Below are 24,371 nucleotides of genomic sequence, written 5' to 3'. Positions count from 1 at the left end.
AGTGATAGAGCTGTGTTAAGAGCAGGTCTTCCTTACTGACCTGCTGGAGCTGTCAGTGCAGCACAGTACAAAGCACACAAATCACCTGCAACAGTGTCACTACTGCAAGGTAGTGACTACTATCAGTAGTATGGATGTCTGAAAATCCCATTTAAACCCCATTACTCACCTAATTTTCTCTCTGGCAAAGGTTCCTCTGTAAAGCATTGCATGAACTACTGGCCTGAGACATTTTGACTGTGGAGGGAAGCATGTGTAGACAGCTTTGACACACATGCCCTGTGGATTGAGGGCCCATGACTCTGCATTTATGAATGGAAGAATATCTTGTAGTATTGCAACTGTTAAGTGGTGCTTGTGACATAATTGGAATTTGGGAAGGAGGATGGGATGAATCTTTATGTTTTGCTACCTTGTGTTGTGATTTAGTGAAGCTCTGCCTTCCCCCCTGCTCTATGTTGCAAATGCATAAGAAAGGGTTCTGCTCTCCTGTGAACCAGAAGTTGCCTGTATTACATGAACTGCTGCCTGCTATGAGGTTTCCTGTTAATATCACAGAAAAGGGTCTGTATACTCCCACTCTGGGTGTTACATGCTGCTGCTAATGCCAAGAAACTGAAACTGAATCTACATCAAAGCTAAAACTTTGCTATTTTGCAGGTGCTCTGCATGTGATAAGCTTTCCCCCTTATGGTTAGCTCTGCATGCCCCAAAATAGCCTTTGACAAGCATTTGTATTTTTAGAATGAGCTGTGCTTATGTTCTGGGAGTTTGCAGACATTGGGTATGACAAGAAAGTGGTGGGGTGAGAGGCTGTAATTGGCTACTCAGAACGTGTCAGCAGCCCTTGTTTTACCTTTGTTACCTATTAATACAGTATAGATCTCAAAAGTTTGACTCAGACAGCTGTAATGGGGATTTAAGTCACTTGAGAAGCCTTAATCTTTGGGAATGAGCTGTCTTCTAAGGTTTTTTCTATCGCTGATGACAAAGATATCTTTTGCTTGCTTTTATTCTCTAAATTCTTTATTTAAGAGAGACTTTGGGTTTTTTTTCTTGCCCTCTTTCCTCTCCAGGAAACTGCAGATATGCTAAAGAGTCACATTAAGGAAGAGCTGATGCAAGGCGAGGAGGATGAGTCTGTTTATGAGTCCATGGCTCATCTGTCCACTGATCTGTTAATGAAATGTTCCTTGAATCCAGGCTCCGATGAAGTGCTTTATGAATCCATGGCTGGATTTGTCCCCAGTGCCCCAGAAGATCTTTGTATGTATATTCATAGAGTTACAGAATCATGGGAAGGTTTGGGTTAGAAGGTACCTCTAAAGCTCACCTAGTCCAGGCCCTCTGCAATGGGCAAAGACATGTTTAGGTCAGATTGCTCAGACCCGTTGCTCTCACAGACAGTTACAGCTTTTCTGCTCTCACCTCACAGAAACTATGCTGCAGTTCCATCATCAGCTGACTGACAAAATTGCTCTACATCTTTTCTTAATTGATAGTGTACAAGATCAAGAGCTGTTTCTTCAGTGTTTCAAGGACTCCCTGAACCCTGAGCAAATAAATTAACATATAGAAATGAGACTAAATTTTCTACCATGTCCTGCTTTTTCCTCCCGAACACTGGTACCTAGGAACATTCTGACGCTGACAGAAAAGAACACTATGTCAGATGTGATTTTACTGACAGCTGGGAAACTGAAAAACAAGAGCTGAGATTCTAGCTCAACACCTTGAGAGCAAAAGAAAGCTAACATCTAGAAATGTGTATCAAAAAATTACAAGTAAAAAAATCATTATTCAAATCTGATTGGTTTATTGCTAAAAATAAAGAGCTAATTCTGATAAATATGCATTTGTTTAACTTTTTCACTATTGCATTAATATTCAGTGAGGCCAATTGAAAAGACCAAATTAAGTACCTCTGTTAAGCAATTGTAAATTTGCTGTTCTTACTCACCTGTCTGTTTGGTCTGACTTAATCCCACTGACCTATTATATGATTCCCATAATGAGCAGAGAATTTAGCTTATATTTTAAGTACCTCCTTAAGGTACTTACGGACTTCTAGTTCTTCTGCAGTTTTTAAGTGTGCTGCTTCAGGGGAAGAGCTTTCTTTTTGAAACACTTGTGCCTATGGGCTATACAGGTTCTGGACTGTTTCCTCCTCTTTTAGATTAAATGATACTATAAAACACATTTTTGTTGTTTATGAAGCTCAGAAGACTCAGTTGGTTCTTTCCGTGAAATCATGAACTCTTTTCTGCTACGTGTTGTTGGCCACTGCAGGGATAGTTTTGCTACCAAAATCAGGGTTATTCTGCCTTCAGATGGAGATAAGCAGTAAATCAGGTTATACTTGGAAGGAACAAAGATGGTCTTGTTTGCAGTAAGGAGAGTTTCTAGATGCTTGGTAGGTCTGCCTATAATCAGTGCAACTCTGAATGGGGTTGATTGACAAAGCCTGTGGAGGGTTAAAAAACGAGCTCAACGCTACTAAGCCAAACTCCCCTTCTTCCAGGCTTGAAATGCCCAGATCTCCCAGAAACTATGCATGGAATTTTCTGGCAAATTGAGCTCCCTGTAATTTAGCGCTTTTCAACTGGACTCTGAAAAGCCTCTTTCCTGCTTCTTCTGGAGTTCTAGTGTGTTGCTTCTGCACACAAAGCTCTGGTGCCTTCCATTCAGGAGTGTTTTATTGAAATTCTGTTTTCCTTACCTGGTCTCTTAGTCTTTGACTGAAGAATATTAACAGTTTGTCTGAACAGTGCTTAAAATCTACCTTTATCATAACAGATAAATTTAAACTGGCACAGTTCTCAGCACTTAGATTGAAACACTTTCACTTTGAGACAATCAATATCATTTAGAATACCACCACACAGGCAAACTCACTGAAATTAATTTGAGTGCTGGCTGGTTTAGAGCTGCCATCACAAATAAAGGATTTAAGCTTTTATACTGACTTAAAGGTTTCTGAGGATTGCTCACTAAGGAATCATAACTAACTTCTCTTGAAGTACTTTTTATAGGAATTACCTGTGTGTGAGTAGATATGGTTGTGGTGTAGAGGATAATACCTGGGCTATTTTAGGTGTAGCCATACTGTGGCAGTGTGCCCCTTTATTGTGATCAAGATGTGCTTCTACCACAGTTTTTCAGAGACTGATCAAAGGAAGATTAGATAACACAGGGCCAGTTTTTCCAGTAGGAACAGGGGTAACAGGGGACTGAGTTAAAAGTATTTCATATTCTCACATGTAACCCAAACTATCTAATTTACATAGTAGTAGATCTATGACATAGAAAGAGATAGACCTCAAAAATTCACTTGTACAAATAAACCTCAGCAATCCATTTATATCACTCTTGTTTTTAATACCATTAGGAACATTGTTACATAACATTTTATTTTAGCTTTAAGATTAGTATTAGTGTTATTATGAGGTTCACCTTTTTCTTTAAAATCAGAATTGTTTATGTCAAAACACTGAATTAACAAAGTATCTCATAGTTTGCTGTCAGTCCTTTCTCAATTCTGAATTATCATCTGACCATGTAAACACTTTCCCCATCCAAGTAATTAACTCAGCCAACTGTTTTGACGTTATTCCAGTAAATAAAACAATCGCTATCTTATGTGTCATGGGAAAATTGCCTTTAATGTCTTGTTTTTCCAAGCCACGTGGTTTCCTCTCTAGGGCACTTTCCAGAGGTCAAAACTTTCACCTGGCCAACACATGCCTAAGAATAGCCAAAACTCAATGCCTGCTTGAAGCCTTGTCAGACCTCATTAGCATTGTTAGTCACCATCAAGTGTAAGCATCAGGCAGCTGGAAAAAATTTGTGCAGAGTGGACTGAACATAGCAAGTTTTTTTCCAAGGAAAATGTTGGTCATTTGCCCAGCTTCTTTGATTGTCACCATAAAGTAAAGGTCCAGTTTATTACATGGTTACATATATTGAAGGATATAATTAACAGGTTCATATTTCTGTTTTTTTTTTTTTTTTTCTCAGATGTTGAGATGCTTCAATCCAAACCAGACACTCCAGCTGCTGGAGATGAAGTTTCTATAACTACAAAAGACTCAATGCTCCGCAAGTTTTTAGAAGGTGAGACCTATTTTAAGGGAAGGATGACAGTAGCACAGTTAAAGCAATTAAATAGAACCTGAGAGTTCTTCATGAATTATTAAGGATAGAAGATAGTCCACACAGTTTGCTTTTTTTCAGACAAAGGACTAATTCTCTATAGTACTTTGTAGACCATCCCACATAGCTTTTGGAAACTATTGGTCTGTTTGATTTGTTCACTATAAAGTATGTTAATTAACTGAAATTAATTAAACTAACTGTTCCTCAAATTCTTAAAGAGAGTTAGGAGATTTTTCACTATTTCTTTAAAACAGATGGTACAGGCATAGGGGCAGTTACATGCTACTAGATGTTAATGACTTTATCAAGTCCTGTCATGAAGGTCTTTGGTACATTTAAGGCACTGCAAAACTGGATGGTTTTGGCTGCAAAATGGCCAGCTTGGTAAGATTGTGGTACATAAGGCATCTGGAGGGAACCAGTGTTCAGTCGAGTGGCCAGTTTGTTATTCCTAAACTCTGCTTCATTGTAGGTGGTGGCACAGATGTGCCGGATTCTGAGGAAGGAGGTCATGAGCAGTATGGTGAAGACGTGTACTACTCAGTGGAACAAGACCCTTTTCCACAGGAAATTGCTAACAGACCTCCAGTTCCTGTTCCAAGACCAGAATCTAGCTCTCCACAGCCAGACAATGAGCTGTACATCTCCAAAAGTGAGTTGGTTACCAGTGGAAATGTAGTCCAGTAAACTGTAGAATGGCATTGACATGGGCTCCAGTTGCCAAATAAATGGCAGGATCCCTGGATTATTTGACTCTGGAGTTAGGTTACCTTTGGGATCCAATTCCATATCTGTTTTTTCATCTTTTGCCTACTCTGAAAATGTGGGGATGTTATATTCCAAGATCTTGGCCTAAGCTTGCTCTTTATAAAAGCAATAAGCATGACAGATTACCCCCAAATGGTATAAACAAATCTATTAAGTAGGAAGGATCCTGATATTATAAGGACACAATCGAGCTAATAAACTGAGACATTGCTGATCTGTAATGCTATCATTGATTCAACTGTATTTGTATAGGACATGATTTTATACCTCAGTACCTCCCTCTGAGGTGGGGTTTTATTGAAATTGAAGAAGATTGTTCCTCCTAGTTCATTAGGCAGCTTTGGAAATCTTGGTCATATATTATGAGCATTCTAACAAGAACCGCAATGACATCTGAGAGAGTAATTTCACTGACGTCTTCTTGCTGTGACAGGACTATGGAGAAATCGTGTCCAGATTTCTCTTAGAGGTGGCTGAGCTAAATTCTTTAAGGTTAATAGAAAGGGAATTCTGCCGTACAAATCTTTGTTTTCTTCAATGGACTTGGAAGGGTATGGGAAGCTGTAACACAGTGCAGAATTGTGTATGCTTACCATATTCTTCCTTGCTATTTCTGTCTTCGTGAGATGCATTTCAGTATCTAAAGAATGTTTCTTTTGCAGTTTTTGCACAGAAGGCTCAAAGACCTGAGAATCTTTATGTCCCTAGAGGAAGGGTTAAGAAAGGTAAGGCAGAAGTTCACCCTGAAAATCCTTTCAGTAATCCAAAAGCAAATCTGTTAGGGTAGCTTCATTTGTGTGAAATATGACAGAATAGACTGTTTTGCAAAGCTCTGGGGATAACAGTCCTCTATTAATGACCCAATCTTTTTGACCATTTGTGACACTGGGAGCTTTTATAAGTGCAGAGTGTGAGGGGAGCACATCTCATATCTTGGGAACTCTTCCTTATGTTACAAAGGAGTTAGAAAATGCCAGCATCAGTAGAATGAGTTTTCAATTTCTGGGCTTAAACTACACAGATTACCTAGATGGAGTCTAGCTTTGTGACTTCTAGGGTAAAAGCTCTGTTCTGTGAATTGCTGAGGAAGCAGGGTGCTTTAAGGAATGTGTTTTGTGCTCTTTACTTAAATTATATTTTTAAGAGCAGAACTTATCCCTGGGATATATTTGTCTACGATGTTACCTCTCAGCTGGGCTTTTAGACCTGACAAATAGTATGATAGCCTAAGAAGAAAACACTTCATAGGAAACACTTAGTCTAGAATACTTTTTATTTCCCCCTGCCCTTTTTTTTTAATGTCTGCTGGATGAAGGGTACTTGATCTCTTTGTATTCAGTGAGGAAGGTAGGTGCACAAGTTTAGTAATATTTTTGCTGATGTTCTCTCTTCAGAGACAATAGTCAGGCCTGTAAGGGACCTGTCTCAATCAAGTATATATGATCCATTTGCTGGAATGAAAACCCCAGGTCAGCGGCAGCTGATTACTTTACAGGAGCAAGTGAAAATGGGCATCCTCACTGTGGATGAAGCTGTACTTCATTTTAAGGAGTGGCAACTGAACCAGAAAAAGAGATCAGAATCATTCCGGTTCCAGCAGGTACAGACTTATGCTACTGTTTAAGAAATACAGCTGTCTCTCTAGGTATATATCACAAGCTTCTCAGAATGTGTACATTTTTTTCCTGGCTGGAGCAGGAAGATTGCTAACATAGTCTCCCAGCTAGCAGAGTTCTCCCCTGGCATGGGGAAGCTGTTCCCAGTAAGCAGCAAGCAGTTTTACAGATCTGTTTTTCTTGCAGTAATATTGTCAGTTTTTAAAGATCTGTATACAAGGAACTGGATCAAATCCAGTTGGCTAAATCACCTTTCTAGAGGTCACCTAGCACCTGCCTGCTGGCAGGGAACTTCTGTGATGAACATTTAACTTGTTAGTTCTCATCCATTTCAGATCAGTGAAGATGCTGTGTCCCAGATGATGTATTGGCTGTAAAGCCCTAGTTGGTAGATGATCTGAATTCTCCAGCTGTTTGTTGATGGCTACTGGAGTGTTCTTTGCAGCTGGGCAAGGTCTAGCAATGGTCATTAGGAAAAGCAGAGTGTTTGGGTACCTTAACAGAGAGAGGGAGTCAGTTGTCAGCGGTGACATAATGACTGGTGGAACTATCAGTTATAGTTTAAAATTTTCATTCTCAGGTTAGAGTTTGGCTCCCTCTTTAAAACCAGTGCCTGCTTCTTTTGGAGCCTTTTGTTCATGCTGTGGCAGTCTAGTCTCCAGTGGGTGACATGGTTTTGGAAGTCGTCAGCAAGGGGAAAGCTTTTCTCCTCCTGAATCTTACTTGGAAAGGTCCTCTCTTACCCAGAAACAGTCAGAGGAGTCCTTCTACCAGAGAAGAACACAGTGCTACTTAAGTAAATTGATGTTAAAGAGATGAAGTGGCATGTTCTGTGCCCCATGCCATAAGCAGCTTTCAAAGTCTCTGCTCTGAATTTTGCTTCATGGTACAGCAGTTGCTTCCTCTGTTTTTCAGGGGTTTCCTCCTCTCAGATCTGTACATATTTCCCTGCTGAAAAAAGTTGGTTTTTTTCTCCCTACCTTATTGTACTGTAAGGTGTAATATGCTGCCACACAATGGTGAAGAGTCTTTGCTCCCAGTTACATTTCTTCATTGGGGATGTCCTGAATTCTGAGTTGTACCTTACATAGTGGGATGCATGGCAGCCCTTTCTGTCCCTGCAGTCAGAATAATCTGTTCATTACTACAGAAAGAACAGTGCAGTTACTTTGTTGTAGGTTTTGTTTCTGTGCCAGCATCACAGTGCAAACAGAAAATACAGGGAGTTCTAAAACCAATTTGCTGCTTATGTGCAACTGCCTATATGTGAACTTGACCTTAACATACATAATGAACATCAGAAAAAAAACTTGGCTTCTGAAAGGCACACATGGGTTTCTGAAAGGAATAGATTAAAACCTGTTGACATGGTTTGAACTTCAGACAGGTCTAGGAAGCTTTGTTACAGCTTGACTGCAAAGCAAGTTAGCCAAAATATAATGACTTTATATATATATAAACTTTAGCAAAGTTAGTTGAAATATAATACTGGTTTTGTCAGAAAGCTGCTCATCTTTCTTTATCCAAACCCTAAAAATAATATCTTGTGATGTTTTTAGGAAAATCTGAAACGTCTACGAGACAGCATTACCAGGAGGCAAATGGAGAAGCAAAAAAAAGACAAAAGTGCAGGTAACAGTCTTTGATTCTGATATTCTCTGGTAATGAAGCAGCTAACCATATTAACAAGCTCTTCAGGCAGATGTGTGTCCATGTGTATTGTGGTTCTGTGATATTTTAATATGCACATTCATGTGCCAGTTGTCAAAAACTTAGAGGAACTGCTTTGCTCCTCACTTTCACAGCCAAGAAAAGGATGCCTCCATCTGTGGAGTGCATCTTCATTTAATCATGCACAGTTCTGATTGTCCTTATGCAATTGTGTTTAACTCTGTCCTTAAGTGTAAAACTGTCTCTTGGAGGCTATAATCACATAGACCTTTCTGAGCTATTCATTTTCCCTTCCAGGTTTGGAAATTACAGTACCCATTCGACATTCTCATAATACTTTGGGGAAACCAGAATGTGGAATATATGAATACACCCCAAGGAAAAACCTTTTTCCACCAAAAAGGGAGTTAAAACGAGGAGACTGGAAAACAGAAAGCACATCCAGCACAACAAGTAAGCGACTTCTGAGCATCACCATCCTGACAGGAATGCTGGATGGAACACACTTCCCAAGCCTTACCCTGGAGTCAGCCCAGGGGACAGGACTTCTGTTCCTGAATCCCAGCGGTGACAATGCCACCCCAAACCTTGCATGCCTCAGGCCAGCTGTTCTCAAAACTGTAAAAGCAATTCCAGGGTTGCATCAAGTGGTTTGGGCATCTTTTTTCTGCATCTCTGCAGGAGGAGACCCTGAAAGCTGAGCAAAAGATTCTCTTGAGCCCTTCTCAAGGAAGGCATGCCACCTGTTTTCAGTTCTTAAAAGTAGATGGCAGTTGCTGCCTTATTGGAAAGGATGCTCCCATGCTGTGACTGCCAGCAGGCTGTGTGCTCTTCTGGCCTGAAGGGCTGGAAGCCAGTCTCTATATGTTGTTTCTTCAATTGTTTTACATAAAGGACAGCATTTTTCATTGGTAACTGTGGGACCTCTTAAGTGGTTGGGCAGTCTGCACATTTTTATTATCTTTGCTTTTCATTACATTTAATTTGTACAGATTAAATCCCTGCATTCTTACTCTTACTGCAGATTGAGCAATTCTTGCAGAAATCATTTAGGATCAGTTGGATCCTTTGAAAGGAAACCTGACTTACTGTTAGGTTACCACCTTTGTGACTCTTGGCAAGATGCAGCTGGCATACATCCAGGATAGGTGCCAGAGGCAGCTGGCTGAGCCATTGACTTGCCTACAAGCACATGAGGGAAGTGTTAGAAGTCTGCAGAGCTCACAGTATGCAGCCTGGCACTAATTCTCATGGGGTGATGCTGAGAATGGACCCTAGCACAGGATTTAGCACTCTTAAGTGCTGCTGTTTGTGCCAGCTGATGAGACTTACCAAAGCTATCAGGGAGGGACTGCATCTTAGGAGAAAACCTCTCTAGCCACCATTTCAGTGTACAGGTTTCTGAATATTAGTGTCCCTGTATTTCACAGCCCTATAGAATGTTGTCGATTTATTACTGAAACCAGCCACAGCAGTGTAGGATATGTTTGTGAGTTGCTGTCACCTTTGGAATTGGCATGACTGATTGAAAAAACAGTCCCTACTCTGAGTTCATGACAGTTTAATGGGTTTGCATAGATGGGTGCTTAAAGTTGTTTGAACAAACTTGTTTTTAGCTTGTAAATAGACTAGGAAACATTCCTGTGATGATTGAGGATTGTTGTAAGACGGGGTAGTAAATGGTTATTTATTTGGAACAATAACTTCTTAAGCAGTCACTCCAGGAATGAATATGTGACAGTGCTGAGAGCCATCTATCTTCATGCAGTTGTTAAAGATATGGGAACTGATAATTTAAATGTACATAAGTGTTGGGTGTGTAACCCTTGTGAAAATATTTGCCTGACTTTCCAGATGATATTAGCATTAGATCTTTCATTATGATATGATATGATGGATATAAAGAATAGACTGTGGTTGTGAGTATTTGACCAGAAGACTGGATAAAGAAAGATAAGGAAGAAATCTTCTAAAAAGAAAGCATAATTGAATGGCTTGCACCTGTGGTTTGTGTTGTATGAAATGCTGTTATTTGGATCCCAAATATATGAAAAAAACAGTGAAAATAAATTAATCTAAACAAGCATTAATTATATTTGCAAGAATTAAGCATGAGGTTAGAAAGAGCCTGGAGTTAGGAATTTGCAATTAAATGCCCAGGGTTTATTAATCAGTTTTTTCTCTTGCTCCCTCCAGGTAGTGCAAGTAACCGCTCCAGCACTCGGAGTATATTGAGTGTCAGCAGTGGGATGGAAGGGGACAGCGAGGTAAGCTCCCACCTCTGCTATGTACTGCTCTGCTGTCCTTAAGTACATGCCTTTATTTTCATGCAGAAAAAAGAGCTCAGAGCTGGCATTGCATTTAGAGAAATGTGAAAATGTAGCTACTTTTGTGAGGTTACCAAGAACCAGATTCTGCTCTTCTGTAAACACTTTTCTTCATTTTGTAGGACAGTGAAGTCCCAGAAACAGCAAGGAGCCGCAGCCCAGTTCCTCACCAAGTAGAGAGGCTTCCTTTCCCAGAAAGGCCTCCCAGAGTGCCTCCTCGAGGTGCAAGCAGGTAAAACTAAAATGCAGCTCAAAATGTGTGCTTTCAGTTAATCCTTATGGAAGCCTTGGACAGAAAGCAAGGCAGTTAGCAAAGGCAGAAAGTGAGTGTGTTTTTGAACAAAGTCTGCCAGACTGCTGTCTGTCAGCACACACTGTTAGGAATTGTAAGGTCATTGTTTCTCATCTGTATGTGGAGGAATACGTTTCCTAGTTGGTAACAAGGCTGTTGCAGTGCTGTCCCTGTGGTTCATGCACAGAGAGGGGCAGCACTATTGAAGCACACAATGCTTGCCGTAGTAATACTGATCGAGGTGGAGTTACATCCTGCCCTTGGCAGAGATTTAGTACCTGACCCTCCTGAAAATACCCTCTTGGAACATGCAAAGTGTAGTGCAGGGAGAAGTTCTTTTTTGGCATCCTCCTGGACTTTTTTTCTTTTTACAAAGTTCAGATCTCTCCAGAGAATATGTTTACATGTGTTACTGGCCTCAAAGAAAGAACTGCACTAGTTTTATAAAAGGTGTTAAGGAGATTTGATCATAAACTTAAATAACTTGTTAAAGATTGCTTTAGTCCAACCAGTGCAACTCTATGAAGCCTATTCCTCAAAAAGTTCTCTCTGTACAAATACTAACAAAATTTTCCAACTCTTAAAGCAGTAATTGCCACTGTGTGAGTGCAGCAAGGTCTGTGTTGTTGGTTGGCTTTAGCAAGGAAATAGCTGGAATTTATCTGCAGTTAGTTTGAAAAAAGGTTTTGAATCTTTTGATCTTTTCCTATTGCATCTTCATTTCAGGAGAAAACTACCAAAATATCAAAATCTCTTTCCAGTAATAGTAGAATTACTGCAGCTGAAGAGCAGAAGAAATAGCTTGGACAGGAACAATGTTCTTGCAGCTTAGCATCTGCTCTGTTGCTCAAAGAGCCTGTTTTTCTTCTTGTATGACTACTGATCGTACAGTATGCTTACTTACGATGTTATTGCATGCAATGTGTTGTTCCAGAACTCTATTTTCTACTACTTTTTCATACATTTTCATTATCTGTCTTTTTATAGGCCTGTAAGCTGTGAAGGTTTTTATCCTCCACCTGTGCCCCCAAGAGGTCGCTAAATCTCTCAACATCTGTGGAATATGAGATTTTTTTTTTTGTTTATATGTTTGTACAGATTTTTTTTTGGGCTGCCTTAAATTATTTATAAGTGGGACCCAAATGATTTTATCCTCTTCATCCTTCCTGGAGCTCTGGTGACTTTTTCCGTGATTTTCATTGGAACTTTCTAGCATTTTATAATATTTTTTTTAGTTTGAGGAATTTTGGTGCTTTGGATCTTCAAGAAAAGGTATCATCATTGGAAAGAACATTGTTGTATGTCTTGGGAGCCCTGCATCAACATGAAGATCCCATTTGATCAAGAAAGCACATGTGTTCTTTCGGAACTAAATCCTGATAAGCATTGTTACCAAACCTCTCAATACAGTCTACCAGGGCTTGACTGGAAAACATGCTTACAAAGTAAAGAAAATAAGATGTTTGAAAAATGCTCATTACAGCAGGAGCAGGTGAATGTACTACTGCTTGGCATGACATTTTGGATACAATTATACTGACCTTTCAGAAGGTTGTAGCATCCCCCTTTAGCAATCATTAAACCATGGGGGGGTGAAAAATTGTCTTCAAGAATGTATTTTACATACAGCCTTGAAAGTGCCTTTCCTGTTTCTGTTTGCTTCCTGAAGAGGACAGACCAGGTGTTGTGTGTGCTGTATTTACCATGAAAATTCCCAAGTCAGCTGGTAAGGGACCTTCTGCATCACAAACCAACTGTACTTAAACCTTTTCCATGCAGGGTGCAGGTATGGTGTTACAAAATCACATGACCAAGCTCTCAAATTAGAGGAGGACTTGGTGGCAGTGCTGTGTTCTGTGTCTTTTTACATGTGGTCATTATACAGAAGTATAAAGGCATTTCACTTCATACCCTGGAACAGTAGTGAGTCTCCAATTATCAGCGCACACCCCTCACAAATACCAGCCATATTTTAGCTGGCTGCAGTGGGAACAGACAGCCTGGGACCTGGAGTCTGCTTGCTCCACTGTCTCTTTCTACCAATGTGAATCTGCAGCAGCTATGTCCAGCCTTTTTTTGCCTGAGGGCTTACAAACTTAAGGAGACTTCCTGGTTTGGCTCTCTTCCAGACCTTGAAATTTTCTGTGCATATCCCAACCCTTTGGGGGACAATTTAGGGCTCTGGTTGTCCGTGGGTGACACAGATGGGAATCTGCAAGATAACATTCAGGGTAGAGAGTTAAATATCATTACATACTTGGTTTTTAGGGATGAAAGAGGGAGAATGGCTTGAAAAACAGACAGATACGTCTGTATTAAGTGATCCGTCAGGTATAGGTAGAACAGGTAGAGCTTCTGTCTGATCACGTCAGTTCTCCTTCATCTGTAGGAAAGCAGGTGACAGAGTTGCAGTTCATTTCTCTTGCAAGGTGGCAAACCCAATGTGTGAAGCTGCAGTAGTGACAGCAACTGTGAGTTGACCAGCACTGAATGAAGGTGGAGGAGGCCCTGCTCCTTTCAGGGATATAGGCACATGCTAAATATCACCTATGCATTAGACTCATAGGATTAGGGTGACTCCAAATGCAGTTCATAAATCCTCTCCTTTTGATGGCAGAGGGGGGATGCAGGTGTTGTGCTGCATACACAGCACAACAGATGGAGAGGTGTCCTTTCTGTTTTCTTTTTTTTTAAATTTTATTTTTTAAAGGAACCTCAGTGCTGTCTCCAGTAACTGCCACTATAGACTCTCAGAGAGGTTGCTTTCGTTCACTGTAGCCAGGGGAACTGTGAGATGAGAGCTGCCTTCCTGTGCTCTTCTTGGAATGAAACAAGGTTTCCAGTTCTATTAGCTCAAATTGGAAGGAAGGAAGGAAGTTTTGAAATGAGGAAAATAGTAACAAGGATAAGTAAAGAAATTAGGGATAAAAGAAAAACCAAAAGAAATTCAGCAGCTTGTCTTCAGCTGTCACATGCTTTGGTTTGCATACAGCTCCCTGGTTTTGCTCAAAAATTCCCTACCTTTTGGTGCTAACTGCAGCTGTGTCCCAGTAATGTGGTAAGAGGAATTTGTCTGCTTTCACATCTGCCAGGTACAACATAAAGTAGAATTGTAGGATGTAGATAAAACTGTAATAAGGCAGGAAAGGAAGAGCAAATTATATGTGTATCATGCAGATCTTTTTTCAGCACTGTTGGACTGAAGCAGCCCAGGGTTCCATCTTTCCAAGCTAATTTTTAATTCTGGATCCCCCTCCATGTTATAGCCAAATGTCCTCTATGGAAGGGATTTATCTGAGCATTTGACTTTGCAGAATCCTAAGACTGTGGCTGTGAACTGGATATTTCTTGCTTGTGCTGTGGAGAGATGGTTGTATCTGAATTACTGAAAAGTAGTTCATAAGTAGCCTTTCAGTCCCTCTCCCATTTGAAGCTTAGAGACTTCATTACTCTGACCTGACCTATCACCTAAAGCCAAGTGCTGGTGGGGCTCTGGGAGAGGTGAGCTGGGAAAAGGGGAACTGAGCCGTACTATACATGCATTCTGTTCAGGCCCCTTCTGCACTCCTTAAGGGAGGGAAACTGAAGATGCAGCTGTTTCAGGCTTTCCTGTCTCACTGCTGCTGGATTAGTGAGGGATCTCAGTAACCAACAATCACTGCAAGACTCTCACCCTATTGAGGAAAAAAGGAGCAGCATTAAAATGGCTTTACTGTTGGATGCAGGTAAACAACTGGATGCAGTCATGTCTTTCAGGCCTCTTAGAGGCCAACAGGAATGCACCTGCTTAGCCACCAGAGTGTGTGCTCCACATAGGTTGGATTCATCTAGCTGCTTTCAGCCTCGTACATTTCAATGTATGCAGTCCCTGTATCTGTATTTTGTGCTGGTGAGCATGTGGTGTGTGTTGCTTCCACCCAGGATGAGAAATGCACTGAAAATGAAGATCAGAAGAGACCAGAGAAGAAACAGCATGCATGCAGATTGCTGGTTACTTAAGAATATGATTGGAAGGGAAAGTGGAAAGGGAAATATGAAGTGTTTCTGTTGCATATTAGAGATCAAGGACTGAACAGATAATAAAATTGCTTGCAAAAACTCAAGTAGCCTGGCCAATTATAGGGGCATCAACCAATCCACCAAACTCAGGTGCCAGCTGGCAGGCCTGGGGAAAGTGTTTGTTCTTTGTGCAGCATGCCTTGCAAACCCTGCTGTAGCAGATGGCTCTGGTTGGCCCTGGTGCTGACTGAGAGACTTAAGTACTGAATAAACTGAAGATGCTGAAGCCTCCTCTCTCTGTCTCCCAAGGGTAAGCCACTCTATTTTGGACTGAGATGCAATGACTAGAAAGAAACATATGGTGTTATCAAAACTGTCTAGGTTTTCTATTTTTTTTTTAGTCAGTATGTGTGTGTGTGTGTAGTACAAGCATGGCTTTGCATGGGTTTTGGCAAGTATCTCTACAGGGACTTTGCTTCTGCTGAAACAGTGCATGCACTCTCCCCTGCATCTCTGGAAAAAGCTTCAGATAAATATTCTATATATCTGAAATATGTTCAGGGAACGTAGACTGAATGTGTGAAACCACAAGAGGAAAAGCTTTTAGCATAGGTATGATGGTAACAGGGAAATCTGTTTTCTGTGTCATTTCTACAAATCATGGATGATATGTATGGCATGGAGTTCTGCCTTCTTGCTCATGTCATTTATTGTCTGTCTGCTTATTTGCTGGCTCTCTTTATATGAGAAGATGGTATACTGCCCCCCCCTTTTTTTAAGAATATATAAGATAACTTCTGAATTTTTTACTGTAATTAATTTTAATTTCTGTAATTAATAAATTAATTTTTACTGTAATTAATTTTTTGTCTGATGAATCAATGGTTTTTTTCTTACTGTGGAGTTTGAGATGGGCCCAAGTCTGGAGGCAGGATTGTGGGCTTCGTCTTAGCCAGCACTTACAGAAACCTTACTCTGAACAAGGTCCAGATGTGGCTGTGCTGCCTCAGCGCCTGGCCTGGGCCCTGCGGCTCTGGGTGCTGCTGCTGCTTGTGCGAGGGCCTGTGTATTTCACTGATGGGCTTGGAAAAGATCTCTGAGAGCGTCGAGTCCAACCTCGGCCTGAGCATCACCGTATCACCTTGACCATGTCCGGCCTTTCCTTAAACACTCCCAGGGCCAGGCGGCTCCACCATCTCTCTTGGCAGCCCCTTCCAATATTTGATCAGCCATTCCGTGAAGAAATTGCGCCTAGTGTCCAAGCTTGGGGCCCTTTCCCCTTCTCCTGTCACTGGCTCTCCAGGAGAAGGGACGGACCCGCGCCTCGCTAGCGCCTCCTTTCAGGGAGTCGTGGAGAGTGATAAGGGTCTCCCCTAGGCCTCCTCCTCTCCACGCTCAAACACCGCAGCTCCCTCAGCTCCTGCTCCCAAGACTTGGGCTCCAGAGGACACTTACACACAGCCCTGCGTCCCGCCCCTCCCAAAGACCTTTCGGTTACTTTATCGATCAAACGAAATATCAATTACAATTCGGCGCTCCCATGCGCTCCCGCTGGCTGCGCTCTGAGCCCGCCCGCGCTCCCTCCTGGGCTCCGCCCGCCCCGCGGGGCTCCCGTAGCGCTCCCGTAGCGCCCCCGCGGTTCCGGCGGGCGGGCGGGTGACGTGGCGGGCGGGGCGGAAGTGGCGTCGGCGGCGGGCGCGGGCCGGTGCCGCGGCGGGGCCTGCTGGGGACGCCGAGGCCCGAGATGGCGGCGCCCGGGCTTCTCCTGCTGCTCCTGCCGCTCCTGCCGCTGCGCGCCCGCGCCGACGAGCACGAGCACACGGTGAGGCGGCGCCCGGTTTCCCCGGGAACGGCGCTCGGGCCGGGCCCCCGTGCCGCGGCGGCGCGGGGAGCGTGGCTCGGTGGGCGGGAGGGACGGGGAGCTGCGGGCCGCGGCCTCGGGGGGAGCGGGCGGCCGCCGCCCCGCGGGGCTCCCGCCGCGCCTGCTGCGCTGCTCGGGCTGTTCCGGCCGCGCCGGGCGGAGTCGGGCCCCGCGATCCCTTTCGGCGTGAGGGGGACGCCGGGGAGATCGGGGTAGGGCCGCCGTGTTTCTCTCATCCGGTTTGCACATCCTTGTGCGGCCGGGCGGGGTGTCCCACCTTTTCCTGGAGCAGATAAACGGCCCGGCAGGTACGCGTGCTTTGTTTGGAGAGCGCTGTTTGCTCTGCCCTCCTCTCAGGAGGATGTTTGCTCTTGCTTCAGAGCGCAAGTCCGAGCCGGAGCGCGGTTCTGGCTGCCCTGCGGGACAGGGGCTGACAGCTCCCCTCGGGAATAGGCAGGGATAGCGTGGGAATGGGCTGGGGAGTGAGAGCAGGACGGGGGCACTGCCACGGACCCGCAAGAAAAATGGGTGTAGAAAGCACTACTGATCTGAGAGCTCACGCATTGGCATGAGAATAGTTTTTCTCAAGTGCTCACAATATTACCCAAAAAGAATGTCCAGGAAAAAAAATACTAGGGCTTCGTCAATTTCTGATTTTGCATCAGAGTGTTGTTTCCCGTGGCTGTCAGCGTGAGAAAGTGGAAGTTTGTGTGATGAGCTTGTGATTTTGGAACGAGACCTTCCTAGAAACCATCTCTGTTTGCTGCGAGTGGAGTGTATTAAAACGTGGCTATGATTAAACACTGGGTCTGTCTGACTATCAGGACTTCTTTTGCTTTTGAGCAGCCTGGCTAGTAAACGCTGAGTTTCTTAACATAGTTTTGTCAAGGTGAGGTGTGATAAAGCTTACCAAGTGTTCATAATAAAACAGATAAATAGTATTCATTGCTTTTATATAAGGGGTAGGTAATTAGTTGCCTAATTCCATTTATTTTTGAGGACTGTTTTTTTTAAACTTTAAAAACTGACTAGGATTGTGTTTGGTTTTTGAAAGGGAAAGGATTTTATTGGTTCTTCAGTTAATGACAGAAGAGTTAATCTAATATTCAGTACTTTCAAGAAACAGATATTCTTTGAACTAGTTTAGGTGCCAGTTTTGTTGCTGAACCTATGCTTTACAGTGAAGCTTCTGCTGAGGTGAGATGGTTTTCAGCATAGTGCTGTGCTTATTTTTAAGGGCTGGTTAACTTGAGGGATTATTTATTAATAAATTAATATTGGTGATCTTCTAAGGAAAAAAATAAAGCTGTCACTGAATTTATTGGGTTTTGAGCTCTCCCTTCAAAAGTGATTTCTGATGGTTTTAGGTCTTCTGGATGATTGCCTAAACAATTACCCATGGAGATCACAAATTCCTTTTGAATTGTCATTTTTTTCATCTAAACTACTCAACTCTGAGGGATTATAAGTCTATTTTGGTTTAGTATTCTTGCTCACATAATGTCCAATATATTAATTGGATAGGTTATGTGATAGGTTAGGAATAGTTGGTGTAGAAAGACAGTTACTTTTTTTGGAAGGCTGTCTCCTTGCTTGGGTATTTTGATATTTTAATCTTGTGCGTGGGAGATTGGAGTGGAAGCATTAATAGCATGAATGAAGCATGCCCAGGGTTTTGTAGTAGTGTACTGATGTTAAGATAAAGAACCTGAAGGAAATGTTTCTTTACTACTGCATTTTAATGAATTTCACTTTTAAATATGATTGCACCTGGGAGATTAATTTTCTTATAATCAAAGTGCTTTACTACATTTTGAAGGCTCTGCTCACTTTTGGAGAAGTGGAAGGGAAATTCAGGATTTGATAATCTCAAAGTAAATTTTCATTGACTTTAGGACTCAAGACCTGCTGGTAGGAATACACATCCTTGTCCTTCTATTTCCTCAGTGTGCACCTCCCTGGGGGAAGGTGTGCTGGTGCATCCTGACACAGCTGAACAGGGTGTTGTCAGTGCTCAGCATGCTGGACATACAGAAGTGCTGTCTTAAGCTTTTAATGCTGCTATAACATGGAATAGTGTGCAGTGTGTGCTGTAATATGTATTACAAGTGTCCTTTATTTTATTTGGTTGTGGACTTCTAAGCAAATACTATAAAAGGTAATTGTGAGAGGACTCTGCATTAGGTCTATGCTATTGTTTCTGGAGATATTAGGTATGGATAGTGTCATTGAATCAACAGCTTATATCCTTTATCTTAAGTTTGAATTAGTCTTTAGAAATCACATCTGCCTTTCTTTGGAGGAAGAACAGTGTAAATACAATTATAAGATAAAGACATGGTTATTTAAAATGAATAGTAAGTGAAATTTTTGCCACGGTATTTAAAATCTCCATTGTCTAAAGACAGTACAGCAGCATAACTTCAGACCATGACAGAACAGTTTATCAGGAACTAACTGAAAACTTGTCTGGTGATTCTTTAACTTATTTTCATGCTTCAGAGCATGTAATGTACTTGCTCATTGCTTGTATTATAACAATTGCAACATTTTTTGACAGTTGCCCTTTTATTTGTGGAAATAGTAGTATCAATGGGGTGCTGGTGGCCTTATCACAGTGTATACTGATCCTGCAGAAACAGGGCTGGGGGGGCTTCTGCCTGGCCTTTGCTTTCACATCTTCTGTTGCTAGCCTTGTTGGAATTGATGATGTAATAGGCAAACCATAAAACATTCTGAAATATCCTGTGTTTTTTGTTGGAGGAGAATGGTCAAGAGTGTAGGTAGCATTTTAATTTTAATTTTGCTTCAGTTTAATTGACTGTGCTCTGTAAGAATAGAAATACAATAGAAAGACATTGAAAAATAAACAAAACTCAGCCTATATTGTATAGAAAAATTCCTAATTTAATATGATTGAGAAAAGCATTTTTACTTGACTTAAATATACCCTGATCAAGTACGTTAAAACCCTGAGCATGTAAGGCTTATTTAAAATTAGTATGTAAAATTAGGAACTTTGTATAGTATCTGAAAATTGTCAGTTAGAGAAGCACTGTGGAAAACATTTCAGTTCATGTAAAATACTTATTTGCATGTGAAGTTGTGCGCAGATGAGCGGCCTGATTCCTCTTTGAAGTTGTGTTTCCATTTTGAAGAGGTGAAATAAATGTCATGGAAGCAGGACGTGGTGTGCCTTAGCAATCTTGTGCATCTAGGAAGTGTAACAGTAAAAGTACTGCATGTACAGAAGTTCAGCCTGTGCCACTGGTACAGTTCTAGGCACATCTTGGTAAGGCCTAAAATTCAGAGAGAAATAAAAAAGTGTTACTGGAAATAGCCTGCTTTGTCCAAAGACGAGCATGAGGCTGAAACCCACAGTTTAATAGGGTGTGGATGTGAGCTGCAAATGTTGAGCATTATCACAGTGCTCAATAGATGGAATATCTCTAAGATACTGAGGACTGCAAGCCTGGAATATTACTTGCCAGGTGAGTCTTGCTTGCTGCCTCCTTGTCTTGCTTCTACATCTTTGCTTTGCCAGTAACAAATAATGTTGGTTCTTTTTTCCCTGTGAAAGATGTGCATTGTGGAGCACGTCATTCCAGACTTCTGTTCGAGGCAAGAAGTAAATCGCATATTTTCTGAAAGAAACTGTCTTGATTTGAATTTATTTTGCTGAATCATCACATGAAGTTTGGCAGTTGTAATCCTCTTTTTGTCTCCCATCACTTTTTTGCAAAATGTTTTCCTGGTTTAAAGAAGAATACCAGCAACAGTCTCATATCTGTTTCTGCAGCCTTTTGTAACTGACTTAATCTAGCCTTGTTTTCTAGAATAAATAGTCTATTTTTAGGGTTAGCATGCTAATTTCTACAGTTGAGCAAAGAGAACATAAAGTTGCTTCCACACCATGAGTGCACTGTTGGGTAACAGGAAAGAAAGATGCATGTGCTGTACTGAAGGCAGTATTGCTATTTTCTAAATTGTGTAGATGTGTGGAAATTGTCTTTATATTAAGCCTCAAAGTGGTGCACACCCCCAGTTTGTCACTACAAGAGATGCACTCCTGGCCATGTCAGACTACACAAGCTTCCTGACAGATTAGTGTTCTGCAGGGAGCTAGAGTGGACCCATCAATACTGGCAACAAGGAAGAACTGTAGATGGGTTGGATGTGATTTTAGCTTGCACAGGCACATCCCTGCAGCCCAGTGCTCTGAACAGGCAGTTTGACCATATTGTGCTGCTTTGGAGCAGATGTCCTCAGCTGTGGTGAGGGTTGTAGATGGTACGTAGTTGCTTTGAGGTGGAGGTTTGGTTGGTTCTCCACCACCTGGTTGGCAATTACAGAAAAAAATTTCTGAGGGTTTGTCTCCCTTAGCTTAACAGCTGTATGGTAGGTAACTTGTGTTGATGCTGAGACTTTTCAGGCTGAATCTGTAAATATATCATTATATATTCCATATAGCTACAGAAATTACTGAGCTGATATTAAGCTTAGTGCAGAAAAATATGTGAGGCTTACAGATATTTTTAAAATAAATTACAGTAAGTGAAACATAAATAAAATTGTGTTTTGTAGCCTTCTCTCCCATGTGGAAGTACTGAACTATGTGAGTTGTGGCACTGTGACCAAGTTGTTAAATGCTTGTGTCTGTGAATATAATGGGATCTCTGAGCTATGTGCAGTATATTATCCCTTTATATGAACCAAAACCAGAAGAGCTTGCTGAGATACACCAGAGTACAGATTGCATCTTTCTTATTTGTTCACCTTCTTGTCATTTACTATGTTCGTCTTGGCTTACTTTATGTTCTCTCTCTCATAGCGTGACCTTTTTGCTGCAAGGTGTGTTGTATGTAAGCCTTCTTAAAACTTAGCAGCCCTCATAAAGAAGTGACAGTACAGTCTCCTACAAAATATTCTAGTGCTTTGTCTTGCCTAAATAAGTTTTCCTTTGTGTTGGCACTGTTATTTATTGTGGACTTTTTTGATATTATGAAGGCCCTAATGAAACAGAACAGAAAAGAAATCAGACAGAAAGCCCACCCTCAAACCGCCACACTTGAACTCTTTAATAGCACTATGTTCTTGCCAACAAGTTACCCTACCACTAGGCTAAGAATGCAAGGATAAGGTATGTCATGTCAGAGAAATATGTTTAAATGGAAAGCTCATCCTTATAATTGACAATGAGCAAAACCCAACAAATGGAGAGGGAAGAAAATTCTAATAGGCGCCACCCCCAAATTTAAGCTGAAGGTGCTTAAGTTGTTTTGCTTACTACAACTATCTTAATTTGAGGAGGTCACCACTGGGAGGGCAGATGGCTGTACCTAAGGACTATGTGAGTGAGGTGTAGCCTGGGCTGACTGAGGTGTTGTGTTTGTTTATGTAGCAGTCCTGAAAAGGTTTCTCTTGTGCTGTTCTGGGGTGGTTGTGAGAAAGGAGGAAGTAATAAATGCAGACTGAATTTTTTGCATCTATTTGATGTGGCCCCTTTCCTCTCTAGAGTATGTTGATGGCATCTTGGAGTCATTGTGGGAAAAACTTGTAGGCCCTGGAGAAGGACTAAGCTGCATGCAGATATGAGAAAAGCAAAAACCAGATTTGTTATTGCAGATGTCGTATTTACAATTTAGTTACATTGGTAGATCAGAAAACATAGCAAGATTTTACATATTATGTTCTAAATCTGTTGGTTTCTGCCTCGTCTGTCACGAGTTCTAAAAATGTGGAGGTCCCAGCTCAGTATGAAGCATGTCAGAAAGGAACAGCTGAGAAAAGCAGTGGTCAGTGCTTTCTTTATTCAGGCTGTCAGAGATGAACTGACAGACCTGAGGATGTTGTCATATTCTATTACTGAAGGTTAAACAGAGACGTAGGTCAGCTCACATATAAGCTGTTTGGTATAAGTAGTGCTAAAGTGGGCTCTTGACAAGTAAAGACCATTTTGAGAAAGGGCTGGAAATATGTTCTGCAGCTGTTAGAGGAAGAAACAGAAGACATGATAGAAATAACAGGCTAGGAAGAGATATGGACCAGCTTGTCCCGTGCTCTCTTGACAAGAGCTAGAGGCGGATTCGAAGTGCAGACTCCACTGTCTGCTTCTGCAGCTGAGGGGATTGGAACTGGGATTTTGCTTTCTTTATCTTATCTTTCCCAACTTTCTTTGGACAACTGTGCTGCACTAGTATAACCTTTCTGGTTGCTGGCAGAGAGGAGGAATGTCTACTTTCTCTTGTTTTCTCTTGTTGTTTACTTTTTATTTGTTGCCTCTTTGACATTCTTTAGCTGTCAGAAATGCTCTCAAGTGTGTGCTCTGCAAAGGGGCAGGTTTGTGAAACCAGTAAGTGTTTGGTTTCTGCTGTAGCTCAGAATGAAATTAGTAAGACATTTTAAGTTTCTTGTTGGAAATCATTCACATAAGAGGCTGGAGTGACCTTTGTACGTCTTTGTAAACAAAAAAGATGAGCCTTTAATTGAGATGGTGTGTTAGTTTAAAGGGATTAAATTATTTTCCAAAGTATGTTTGTTTAAATACTTGAGTTTAACTTTTAAACTTACTCTGAATTTTTTTTTCCCATTTTCATTTCTGCATTGACCTCTTGGTATGACTGTGATTGTTCAGAATAAATGGAGTTGAAGAACCGTTGTTCATTTGTTTAAAAAGGAGATAGAGAACTGTGTTCAGTATTTCAGTTGTGTGCTATATAATAGTTACGTCTAATTAACATTTTGCCTTCTTTTCTTCTCCAAGGTGTTCTGTGTCTGTGTTTTGGTCTTATAATAGTACTTTATACTTCTGTACCTAAAAAAATTAAGGACCTCTATAGTGATTTGCTTTTATGTGTATATAATTATAAGTAGGTTTTCTTCCTGTCTTAGAAGTTATATTGCTGTCTCTGTCCCTCTTATTCTATTGAAATTATAGGTGAAGTCATGTTACATGAGAGACTTTGTGTAGTAATCAGCAAATCTGATATCATCTGATACCTATATATCATCCAGATGCATACAGATATAATGCAAATTATTATTACAGATCATGTAATTTTCCTGAATTTGTCCAGTATTTGAATACTGATAGATTAATGACTTCGAAGTACTTTTTTTTGTTGTTCAGAAGTAATAAGGGCTTGAAAAAAATTTGGCTCCTAGACAAGGAATATGTTTTCCTGGCTAACAGTAGCTGTGGAAAGTGAAGAGTGAATGTTCCCAGAGAGAATTTCATGGCAGCCACCAGACTTCTTGCTGTTCTGTTTTTTCACTGTGGGAATGTTGGAAATGCATCAAAATACAGTTCTTCTGTCTGACTTTGGCTCTTGGCTACTATAGGTATGCAGCAGTTTAATTTTAGTGCTTCCTGTAAGGCATTGTGCTCTTCTGGGAATTTTGAATGCAGTTTATACCCTTTCTAAAAGAAAGGGACATGCATTTTAGGAAAATACAAAATATCTGGCAGCGTGGGTAGATTGCCTGACTACTTTGCTAAGATCTTGTTTAACAGGACATTAATTTGGTGTTTTCTTTATTTCAGTTGAGATAAGCAGAATTTTGCTTTTAATTGATCTTGTTTTTTACAAAACTAGTAAAAACTTACTTATTTTCAAGACTAATGCTCACTGCATCATCTACGTCTTTCTTAAATCCCTCTCATCTGATACTTCACTGATAGT

General features: G+C 41.2%; 2 protein-coding genes across 4 annotated transcripts in view; both read left to right on the top strand.

Annotated features, from left to right (window-relative positions):
* PIK3AP1 (phosphoinositide-3-kinase adaptor protein 1) overlaps positions 1-14,932 on the top strand; it is a 36,504-nt gene extending 21,572 nt beyond the window's left edge. For all 3 annotated transcript variants that reach the window (XM_018910866.3, XM_009087374.4, XM_018910867.3), the window contains 10 exons: positions 1,077-1,266; positions 4,018-4,113; positions 4,628-4,807; positions 5,586-5,648; positions 6,318-6,523; positions 8,099-8,171; positions 8,508-8,663; positions 10,407-10,477; positions 10,660-10,769; positions 11,817-14,932. In XM_018910866.3, the coding sequence (XP_018766411.3) occupies positions 1,077-1,266; positions 4,018-4,113; positions 4,628-4,807; positions 5,586-5,648; positions 6,318-6,523; positions 8,099-8,171; positions 8,508-8,663; positions 10,407-10,477; positions 10,660-10,769; positions 11,817-11,871 (1,200 nt within the window). In that variant the 3' untranslated portion in view covers positions 11,872-14,932. The remainder of the gene's footprint in view (positions 1-1,076; positions 1,267-4,017; positions 4,114-4,627; positions 4,808-5,585; positions 5,649-6,317; positions 6,524-8,098; positions 8,172-8,507; positions 8,664-10,406; positions 10,478-10,659; positions 10,770-11,816) is intronic.
* A 1,574-nt stretch (positions 14,933-16,506) lies between these two features.
* The window catches only part of TM9SF3 (transmembrane 9 superfamily member 3), a 45,372-nt gene continuing 37,507 nt past the window's right edge, over positions 16,507-24,371 (top strand). The window contains exon 1 of the mRNA XM_009087377.4: positions 16,507-16,650. Coding sequence (XP_009085625.2) covers positions 16,573-16,650 — 78 coding nt within the window. The 5' untranslated portion in view covers positions 16,507-16,572. The remainder of the gene's footprint in view (positions 16,651-24,371) is intronic.

The sequence above is a fragment of the Serinus canaria genome, chromosome 6, assembly GCF_022539315.1.
Source record: "Serinus canaria isolate serCan28SL12 chromosome 6, serCan2020, whole genome shotgun sequence".
Lineage (NCBI taxonomy): Eukaryota > Metazoa > Chordata > Aves > Passeriformes > Fringillidae > Serinus > Serinus canaria.
This window is presented reverse-complemented; position numbering and strand designations above follow the sequence as displayed.